At 30.4% G+C, this 12,197-nt stretch overlaps 1 protein-coding gene across 1 annotated transcript in view; it reads right to left on the bottom strand.

The window, feature by feature from the left end:
• The window catches only part of glu (structural maintenance of chromosomes 4-like protein gluon), a 142,031-nt gene that overhangs the window by 21,022 nt on the left and 108,812 nt on the right, over nt 1-12,197 (bottom strand). The window contains exon 19 of the mRNA XM_075376229.1: nt 2,910-3,092. Coding sequence (XP_075232344.1) covers nt 2,910-3,092 — 183 coding nt within the window. The remainder of the gene's footprint in view (nt 1-2,909; nt 3,093-12,197) is intronic.

The raw sequence follows: 12,197 nt of genomic DNA, 5'->3' as shown, positions 1-12,197 counted from the left end.
GTGTATATCACTTTTCATTTCCTTAAATTGCAGAAAGAATGCTATTGCTGATTGCAGCTGCTTGGTCGTTTTTATGTTAAAAGAACTTGTTCGCACATCTAAGAATTCCTTTGATGTAGTATTTGTGCCACATACTAATTATATTGTCACTGTTATGAGATACTGGACAAACATGAGTTTCATTACTGTCTAATTCTAAAGGGATCTTGAACATTGTGTGTACTGTTTTGCCAGCAGGTAGTGGTGTGGCAGTGATCCCAGAAGATGCTACTGCAAGTGCTATTTCACCATTTCTCCTCACCTCTGCCAGAGTAGCTGTCGTGAGAAAATGTTTTTTGGTCCCACCAGAAGTGTCTAAAAAAAACTTTTCCCTTCATACTGATTTACACTTTGAAGGGCAGTGTCATAAATCTGCCTTTGTGAAGTGAAATTATGGAGAAAGACATTAATGATGTCAGCCATCACACCTGGACTGTTGTTTGTTTTAGCAGTCGATTCACGTGAGGTTGATTGAGCGGTTGCCTTCAGAATAATGCCTGTAAGAGATCTTCTGATGAAGAATACTGATATTTGTCCCATAACTCCAGTGGATTTGAGAATCTGCAGAATATCAGCATGATACTCAAAAAAAGTTAAATACAACTGGGACTGTCACTGATACCTAGAGAGCCTTGTTCCCAGTATTGATCACAGTGAAGTAGACGATGTGCCCTGCAGGCTGCATGAAATATGGAATACATAACATCATCAACTGTCTTCAAAAACACAAATGAGGTTGGGCTCCAAACCATGTGCAATAATATGCATAAATAATAACACTTGCTACTGTTAGGATGCACTGTATACACTAACTAGTGCACTGTCTAAACACAAATGGAAAGCCTTGCACTGGGCAACTGTGTTGGCATCAATTAAATACACCTCTTTATTTATCATATGTATAATCGGACGATACTTCATCGTATGTCACAAGTTTCTATGAATTGGGTATTCACACAAAACCTGAAAAATGCTAAGAGTGATGTACGTCTTGTGTTTTCAACATGCTCTCTCTCTCTCTTATATTATTGGGATTAAAATAAATCTCCTGGCCATTTTCCAAATGAATATCCAGATGCATGACCATTGGATGCTGATCATATATAAAGCCAGGATCCATCAAACCACTTCTGACATACATATGTAGCAACCACATTGGTATTCATTCACTTTGTCTCACCAACCTCCTGTAATGCAAATGTAGCTAGGTCGCTACCTCTATTTACATACTTGCAGATATACTTAAATTGACTTGTTGCTGGTGGATGATTCCATACTGACATGGGTTTGGAATGTCCTGGAAAATACTGGTCAGTACGGGTCAACCTCTATCATCTGCTCATACATGTTAACCTCAGCAATGAAAATGAACAACTCTCAGTGGGTGATTGGCAGCGATATGATGGGTCATCTTCAAAAGTAAACATTACAACTTATGACTTTTTCAATTTTGTTGGGCCAGATTTTTTCTTTCACCCACAAAAGTATGTGTGCTTGGGGGCGAGCCATGTTTTTGGCCATCCAACTGAATATATTTAGCATTGGATTGCTCCAAACACTTTCTCTTTTGTAAGAAGGTTCATCAGGCACTTTAACTTTAAATGAAACATCTGACAGATCAGGACATGCCTGTTCTATGGCTTCTGTCAGATGGGTTTTGTGGTGATGATAAATATATTCAGTCTACCATTTTTTCGCACATAGCAAAAAGCATCCTGCATGTGTTCGTGCATACTTTATGGGCTTCCTATGAATGTAGAAGAGAATTACCATCCTGCCTACATGTTTTGTTGATTTTAGTCCTTCTGTATAATGTCCTTTGAATCAGTATAGTTTTCCAATTGTAGCTTTTTATTATTGGTTTGAATAAATATCAAACACTCTGTTTCAATTTTTACCATACTGATATACTTTTTCTTTTATGACTTTTTTTTAAAAATATGCTTGAAAGGTTTTTTGCAAAACGATTATTTATGTAAAATCAGATGTATGATAAAAGAGTTGTGTTGGAAAATTTTAAAATCTGTATTACATTTTTTATTTTTAGAAGGGTAACTTAAGAGAAATGTAAAGGAATATCATTTGACAATGTAACAGAAAAGATCTTTACAGAATTAGTGTTGATTAGATTGACATTCTGGATGCTAAGTCATAACCTGTTAAAAGAATTTCAAGCAGGTTTTCATAAAGATTATTTAATGATTGATAATGTTTCATATTAACTAGTTTTACTAAGGAAAAACTAGGCATATGGCAAAAAATAATTATCTTTTTTATAAAACCTATATGCTACATTTGTTCATATCAACTGTCATGTTTTATTTTTTGAATTATATGAGTTAAAAAAGTCAACTTTTCAGCACGTTAATGAATGTGCAGTAAAGCCTGTATAGTAGTTTGTTGTATCTATATGGAATTTGGAAAGAAAGTCAAACAGTTTTGAAACTTCCATTGATCTTAAAAAGGGTGCATATTAAACTCTTTATATTTTCTCTTTTTATGAATGACCTAAAAAATGAGTAGATGGGCGTTTGGTTTTTCATAATTTCTTCTCTACTATCTATCCCTATATTAAATAGCAACAATAAATATGGCATTATCATTCTTTGGTATAGCTAGATAAAACACTTGATAATTTTCTATTTGTTTAATAAAAGAAGATATTTTACTATTTATGTGCTTCTACCCCTCAAGTTTGACTAAACTTCTGCTCTGAGTATCTGAATAAATGTCAATCTTACACTCATACTAAAATTAAAATGAAATCAAATAATACTGACTGTAGATTCTATTTTAGCAAAAGTTTTAATTAATTTAGAACAATTAATATCAGTGAACACTATTTTTTAAACAATATGTTCTAACTTTACCTTTTTATTATATTCATCAATAACCGTTAGGTTTGGTTTTTTCTTACTCAAATTATCTTCTAAAGTAGCAATTTTGAAAGCAAGATTTTGACTATCTATTGATAACAACTGTTCTTCAGTTAATTCATCCAAGACTTCTGGTTCTGATTCATTTGGAATTTTATGTAATTTTAATTTTTTCATCTGAAAATATCAACAATAAAAACAAAATCAACTTTTATTAAGCCTAGAAACATATTTTACATATGTTCTTGTTTTACTGAAAATTGACAGTAACTGAACTTAACAACAGAATAAAATGTGTTCTCCATAGGTGGTACAATGTGGTAAAATGAAGAATTGAATAAAAACCCATAACTTAACTTACAACTTATAATCCATTAGCAAAGTACATATGAAGGCAACAGTACAAATTCGTTATTTCCAGGTTGTAAATAAATAACTTATTAGCATCTTTTATTACCAAATCTTTTTACAATATAATCAAAATGTCTTGTTAATTTAATCAATCAGTTATTTATTACTTAAAAGATTTATGTCTACAGCAAGAAGTTGTTCTCAGCAAACAATTAAATAAAAGAACCACTTAAGGTGCAAATTAACAAAAAGAAAATCTGAAATAAAGTAGAACTTCTTTACATTACACAAATAAAAAGAAAATGGAAAACCTTATAAAAATAACACATTTCAAATTACACTAATGTTGCATTTTTTAATAATTATCAAAAACAATTTAAAAAAAATTAAATCTTCATTGTAAAGCTCCAGAGACAAAATAAAAAACATGCTTTATCTTAATTCTATATACTAGGGAAAGATTAATAAAAAACTTTACACAATCATAATAAAAATGAACAAGATCCTTTTATTGCTTAAAAAAATGTCCTACTTTGATTAAAATAATGTCTTATGCTTTTATTAACTGTAGCAGAAGACTTCCCACTTGAAACTTTAATTTGTGCTGTTAACTTCACTTTAAAAAACTTACAAATAACATTTACGTAATGATTGAATTATTTAATTATTCATGTTCCCAAGGACACAGCAATGTATAATATGGATTGAAAGAAAACCAATTGCAGCATTGATATCCTTGCTAAAACAATTATAATAAACGCCTACATAACTTCTACGCCAACTTAACTTCTTTTACTCAAGTAGTTAACTTAGTTCTTGTGAATCCCAAACATGCTCTACCGTCATGGAGAACATGTTCCTAAAAAGATTCACTGAATCAATAGAAAATTTTGTCTTTGAAATGTAAAAAACGCTCTATTAACCTGCTGCAACAAATTCTCTCAAGTTATTTTTCATAGATATCTACTTAAACCAGAATTCTTTTTACTTTACTAAAAATCTTTGCTTTAATTTGAGAGTATGCAGTCTTCAGGAGCACATACTAATTCAAAGTAAAAATAGGAAAATTTAAAAGTATTAAACAAATTTTTTGATGAAAATAGTTCAATGCACAAATTTCAGAGGCATACAAGAATACAGCAAAAATCAATCTATTATAAAGAGCCATTTTTGATTCCCATGAGTTCAGATTTATATATTGAGAAATTATTAAAAACTACTGGGATTGCTACCAAACACTTGGAAATAAAAACATTACAAGCCAATTTAAACTTTTAAGAAGATAAGGGTAAATCCAAGTATGTAAAATTATCAAAATCTTTAAAGAAGTTCCATTAAAAGTAGAACTATTAATTTCTTGATAAAACATACTCTATTAAGTGGAACTATTACCATTCTTCCAGTAATGACATCTTTTACAGCAATCAGCTAACAATGATATTTTAATTAAACATCATAAAAAGAGCAGGTCAATATGGCTAAATCATTACAATATAAAATTAAAAAGTAGATTATTTATGTTAACCCCGCTGGTTCTACTATTTCTAAAAAACGTCTACAGATCGTAGATAAAAGTAAAAACAAAGCAATTAACTTCTCACTTCCCTATATTTATTTGACTGTACATAAGTTGATCTACAAAATCTTCACCCATGTCTCAAAGATTATCCTTACTAACTTCAGAATCCAAAAATTTAGACCACAAAATATAACAAATCTGAGTCAAGTTCCTTAAAAATCAACAAAAATGACCAAAACTTGGCTCCCTAATAATCTAAGTTAAATGTTAATTGAGAAACGCAAAAGAAAAATGGCATCAACACAATCCTTTAGGAACAAAATACAAACAGTGTGAAGTATTCCACTGGATTCTATCCACATAATAAGGCACTAATTTAATGTTTATGAAATTTTTACCTCTACCTCCATAAAACTCCAAAACGTGTAGAATTTCCCACATTTCAGAATTCAAATTTTATTATTTTTTTTAAAACTTCTTTTTCCTGATGAATTAATCTTTTATGATCAGTTTTTTCTTTTAAAAACTAACCTGATAATTCAAAACCAAATGCTTCTTACATTAGCTATAAATTGAATTAAAATTTTAATAATTCCCACCTTCCTGGCTATCATCTCATTAGTTGTAATAAAATTACAATCAGGATGTTCAGAGAATAATTACAATTCAGACTAGTCCTTAGTGTTCAAAGTTCAAAGAATTTTTTGAAGATTTGCATAAGATGACAGGCATACATCTCTGAGAATTAATTACCAGTAGGAGAGGTTTTGCATATAGCTAGAGGCCAAAGAAAAAGGTATGACGGCAAAGAAACATCACAAACTTTAAATTATAGAAAACAGACATTACTAAAAGGTTAACCCGGGTAGATCTATAATATTCACTTTGTAGGGATCGATAAAATTATATCAACCAGGGGCATCACCAAGAGACTATATTATATAGAGTGTGTCATGAAGTTCTCCTGAGACTTTCATAACCTATTCTACTTGTGAAAATAATGGAAAAAGTTTTATAAACAATACATCCTAAAATGCTTTGTTTGCAAGTTACATCTAATGAAAGATTTCGTTCTGACTTTAGCTTCCTTGGTGAAATGAGATCATGCTGAAATTTTTAGGACCTTAATTATGGAACAGAATTAATAATTTCTTACGGTTTTTGATCTGAAAAATCAAATAAAATAGGTCCCAGAACCATATCTGCCGTAGTTTTTCAGAAATCTGGGGTGAAAACAAATAAATTTGTGGTAAAAAACCCTGTTTTTTTTTTTTTTGTTTAATGTGCAATAACTTTGTTAAATGGGAAATAAATACATAAAAATTTTAACAAAACTTGTAGAGAATTTAATTCTACACAAAATAGTGTACGACAAGTTGAATAAAACAAAGTGAAGTTAGAAATATTTGAATTTTATTTAGAACATTACTACCTTTGTCAGAAAAGTACTTATTTAATGTAAACAAAAACCAAATTCTTCTTTAGTGATGTGAAAAATTTGTAAAAACAAAATTTACTGTTAAAAAATTTAAACAAAAACTGGAAATTATACAATTGTAAACAGAAATTACTTAGAAAAATCTTTTTTATTAATGACAGAAACAGAATAAGTTATTTAAAAAATTAATTCAAAATTGGCCATAAATTGACCGCTAATCAACAATCTACAATAATACATTAGTGTTTAAAACCGTTCTGTAAGGTACATTAAGTATATTGGATACTGTGAACTGTGCTGCCATTAGCAGTTTTCTGTGAATTTTAGTTTGAACATGATCAGTTTTCCATTGAAATAATGCCATACATTTTACAACAGAGGAATATGCTGATATGACATTCATTTTGGGTGTGTGTAATGGTAATGCATCTGCTGCAGTAGAATATGAAATATGTTTTCCGAATCACAGGATTCCAGATCCTGAAATAATAGTGCAACTTTTCAAAATCTTCAGCAAACTGGTTCACAACCTAGTCATCATACCATCTAAAAATGATCTGTCCAACACGATGCTGTTGTTGATGAGATTATTATCGATCTAGTTCAGTGCAGTCCAGGTGCCAGTACATGAAGTCTTTCTAAATGGATTAAAGAGCACTTAAACAAAACAAGTTTTATCATCGTCATAAACAGCCAGTTCAACATCTACACCCAAGAGACTATCCACTTCACTTGCAGTTTTACAACTGGTGGAATACAAATTGACAACTCTACATGTATGTTTTGTTTACAGACAAGGAAAATTTTACTTGAGATGGCTTCAACAACTAATGAAATGAGCATACATGGGCAGAAGTAAATCCTCATGAAATGGTGGAAAGCAATTTGAACATAAATTTAACGTCAATGAATAGTGAGGCCTTCTTCACAATCAGCTGTTTTGACTGTTCATATTACCTGGCTGCTTAAACACTGAGGGTCAACTTGCACTTTCTATAAGAAGAATTGCTGTAGCTGCTTGAAGATCTTCCTCTGGTGCTGAGAGGCAAAGTATACTTCCAACACAATGGCATGCCTCCCCACTTCTTTTGTGGGTCAGTCCACTTGAAGTGAACCAAGGGTGGTTGCTAGACTAATTCAAAAAAGTTGAAACTTACCCACTTGTTTCCTAGATGTCTCAGGTACTTAAAACTAATTTTTTAAAATTTTATTTAAGCAGTTTACCTGTGGTGGCCAATTTTGTTATGGTGCGCACTTCTATTTTTGATTGTAAGGGTTTACAGAAAAAAATCATAACTAAAAAACTATTGGTCCTGGAAGGATGAAACAAATAGCAATTTATTTATATTTTCTCAAAGTAAAAGACTGGTCCAGAAGTTTATTTATGTATCTCACTTCTTTCTATGAGAAAATTATCAATAAAAATGAACATGAAAAACTGTGAAATCTCACTTTTGGTAATTTTTTCAAGAGTCCAGGTTGGCATACACAGTTTGAATTATTTTTTTATATGTTGGTATATGTTACTTTTACCATAAATAATATTAACAGTGATATACTTATCCCTACATTTTCATGAATTTTTGGAAACTAATTTCTGTAAAATAATTCAAATTTTGGCTTCAAACTCTGATGGGGCTGGTGATAAAAATCTCAAATTTGCACAACTTACAGCATTTTTGTAGATGTTTAAGGCAAATAAAAAAGTTTCTTGTGTATTGTACTAATAAAAATGTTATAACTTCTCAAAAAATGCATTCAAAAAACAACATATATGAAAAACCTGTTAAAGGCGATACTATTTTGACTCACTAAATAAATGTTCGAAGGGGGTTTCTTGTCTACTTGGCACTTTAATATTTTTATACTTATTACTATAGTTGAAACTGACTTATTTGAACCATTCAACTGCAGTGTTATGTTATAACAGACGCTTGAAATCATTTCATCATCAGGGGAATTCACGTGGCAATATGCTCATTTATACTTCCTGCATCATTTAGCTTTGCCGTCACAGACTGATCAGTGACCAGTTCACATCTTTACAGAGTGTCTCAGATTTCATCCTGTGTTTGAAAGTGATTATTAAATAAATAACTTTTACTTAATATTATATTTGCAAATTTTTAAATCTGTTAAATTTTACATTATTTTCAAGTAATTTCACATAAAACAATGGAAGAACAATGTTTCATAGGAATTTATGTGAATGAAGAGTATCATAAAACAGTGGTATAATACAGTGCCAAAAGAACTCATTAAAATTTGTAAATTTAGTGATGAAAACTAACAACTTATTTTTTTACATGTTAATTCAGATGTCACTAGTGTTTGTAAATATCTTGAAAAAAGGTTTTTGGTCAAAATCCAGTCACCTGAATGGACAGTTCTGTTGTGACCCTTTAGAACTCATAAAAAAAAAAATCAAGAAAAACTTAAGACAATAATATTAGAAAAAGCTCTTAAAGAACATATTATTCCAAGTTAAAATTTAGTTCTTGGAAAGTCTTTTTGTGTTAACTGTTTCAGTGGTAGATACTAGCCTCAAAAATGACGATGTGCAGGTTTATTTTTGCCATCCAGCTGCTGGACTATGTACATCATTTCAAAAGTCTCAACAAGACAAAGTATGTGTACTGATCTGCAAGTCCTTAGAAAGTTGAACCACTTGAACTAACTACAGTGACCGGGTCATTCTCACACAATTTCAAGAGAATTATCAGAAGAGATATCACAGCTATTGGTTAACCACACTAAATAATAAACTTTCACTGCTACAAAAACAGGCTATTTCACTTAAGAATAATTAAAATTTTACTACAATTTATTTTTTCTTTGATAGTATTTACAAAAATAAATCCTAATATAAAAATAAAAATGAATTCTTGAAAAAATATGTAGGCTACTCATTGAAATCTCAGTTTGGGTAAGTTTTACAAGCATTTTTGAATCAAAATTGTATTAGGTTACTGGTATTGCTTAAGTTATCATTAAATTACGACCTATAATTAATAATTTAAAAAACAAACTATTTTTAAAAATACTGAAAATGTCAACTTCAACATCATAGAGGCTAAATGTAAAAAAATGTAAAATGCAAAGAAGACAAGAAACCCCCTTGGAGTGTGTATTCAATGTCAAAATTCAACTTTTAACAGGTTTTTCATGATTTTTGAGATGTTATAACTTTTTTATTACAATATACAAGAAACTTTTTTATTTTCTATAAAAATCTACAAAAACACTGCTATTTGAGCAAATTTGAGATTTTTATTATCAGCCCCATCAGCATTATTTGAAGCCAAAATTTCAATTTTTTTAAAAAGTTATCCAATAATTCATAAAAATTTAGGGGTAAGTATATCATCACCATTAATATTATTTACTACCAGACTTGGCAATGCTTTGCTATTGCTAGATTTGAGTATATACATATATTAAATGAACACAATTGAAAGTTTGATAAATTAACAAAATGAACATTACAGAACTTCACAAAATTTAACTTTTCCCTCTTCCCATTTTTCTTTTTACCATATTCCCTTTACCCCATTCCCCCTTTTCCTTTCCCTTTCCATTTCATTTTCCCATTTATCTTTCTGCCCTTTCCTTTTTTATTCTTTCTCCTTTCCCCTTTTTTCATTTTCTCCTATTTCCCTTTCTCCCTTTTTCCCCACCCATAAATCGGTCCAGTAGTTTTTTAGTCTATAGTGGACACAACATCGGAAACATTGAAATAGAATCATAAAATACTTAGTATAGTGTGTGTTGCTTTTACATCCAACATACAACACTGTTTTTTTAAAAAAAAAAAAACAAAAAAAACATGTTTTTACCTGAACAGGTGTGACATCTTAACCTAAATAGTAGGAATATAAAAACAAGTGCATATTCAAATCCAACACTGTGTCAAAATTTTAAAGCAATCGGTGAAGAACTTTCGGAGATTTAATATTTTGAACCAATGAACATTTACATTTTTATTAATATAGATGGTAAAACCACTAACATAAATCTACATATAAAAAAATAATTCAAACTGTGTATGCCAACCTGCCTCTTGAAAAAAATTACCAAAAGTGAAATTTCACTGTTTTTCATGTTTAACACTTTGTTGATAATTCTCTCCTGGAGAAAGAAGAGAGGTAGGTAAGTATACCACTAGATCAGTCTTTTACCTTGAAAAAAACATTATTAAATTGCTTTTTGTTTCATCCTTCCAGGACCAATAGTTTTTTATTTATGACTTTTTCCGTAAACCCTTACAATCACAAAAATATGTGTGCACCATAACAAAAATGGCCACAACAGGTGAACTGCTTAAATAAAAAATTTTAAATAATAGTTTTAAGGTTTTAAGGTCCTGAAGCATGTAGGAAACAAGTGGGTAGTATCAATTATTTTTTGAATTGGTCAAAAAACCAGCTAATGTTTTATTGGTACACTTCAAATAGACTGACCCTTGTGCCATTTCCACTCACTTAAATCATCATTTCCCTGAGAAATGGATCATCAGTCGTGGAGGTCCACATTTCTGCTCACCAAGAACATCTGATCTAACAACACCTTTAGATTTTTATGTCTGGGGGTGGGTGAAAAATATTGTACACAAAACAAAAATACATTCCAGTGAGGAATTAATTGTCTACATTACAGATGTGGCTATACAATTTTACTATACTGGTACTTATAATGCACTTTGGTCTAATTCAACTTATCATCTTACACTATTTTGTTCAGAATTAAATTTTCTACAAATTTTGTTTATAAGTTTTATGTGTATGTTACACATTTAACAAAGTTATTGTACATCAAACATAAACAACAGGGGTTTTTTATCCCAATTTATTGATTTTCACCCCAGATCTCTCAAATACTGCACATACGATTCTAGGAAGTATCTTTTATTTGATCTTTCATGTCAAAAACTATAAGAAATCACAAAATTCTGCTTCTTACATAATGTCCTAAAAATTTCAGTAAGACCTCATTTCAACAGGGTAGCTGAAATCCGAGCAAAATCTTTCATTAGCTGTAACAAGCAAACAAAGCATTTTGAGCATGTTTATATGAACTTTTTCTGTTATTTTTCACGTGCAGAATAGGATGAAGTCCCAGAAGAACTTTGTAATACATTATGTATAAGATAAATCTAACCTCTTCTGTATATTGCATCAGTCTACGACCCTTTAGTGTTATCTCCTTGAGTCTCAACAACATATGAACCAATAAAAATATAATTATCTAGGTTACTACTACACCCAGCCTAATATTAAAATTACGAGACAGAATAATTCTATAACAATTTAAAACTATAATATAGTTTTCTGATAAATTTATACAATAGTTTACATAACTAGTGTATTTTCCAGTAGTTTATGCAATGTGTTACGATGAACTATACAATAACATAAAAATTCAAACATTGCTAAAATATGTGAAACCAAAGAGTAAATAATCACAGAGTTGACAGCTGTGACAATTTGGTTTATACACTTTTTTTTTGTTACTAATATCATTCTTTGATGTGGTTTAATGTTCAAGCTTGAAGGCTACAAAATCTCTCTGAATGGATTTCATATTATTGCTTATTTTTTCCAGCTGAGCAATATCAATGATAAATGAATGAATATGATCTCTTCCTTCTTCCTCTTGTTGACCAGCCCCAGAAGACATCAAATGATCTATGTATATCTGGTATCTGGATGCATAAAAATACCACTCAAACCACTACGGTTCTGTACATAACATTTTTTAATGGATGTTTTAGGAATGCACAGAGCAACAACAAAATTTGTGTCATAGCTGCTTTCACTTACATAGATTTATTTTGACAGCACACAGCAAATGTTATGGACTAACAGTGATTTAACGTCCTTAAGACCATAACTAGTGATAAATTTTGAGTGTATGGGTACAACCCAGAAATCAAAATTCAATTGTCACAATGGAATTCACTTTCATCCAAAAGCTG

This window comes from Lycorma delicatula, chromosome 1, assembly GCF_047948215.1.
Source record: "Lycorma delicatula isolate Av1 chromosome 1, ASM4794821v1, whole genome shotgun sequence".
Lineage (NCBI taxonomy): Eukaryota > Metazoa > Arthropoda > Insecta > Hemiptera > Fulgoridae > Lycorma > Lycorma delicatula.
The sequence above is the reverse complement of the archived record's forward strand: the minus strand, read 5'-3'. Positions and strand labels throughout refer to the sequence as shown.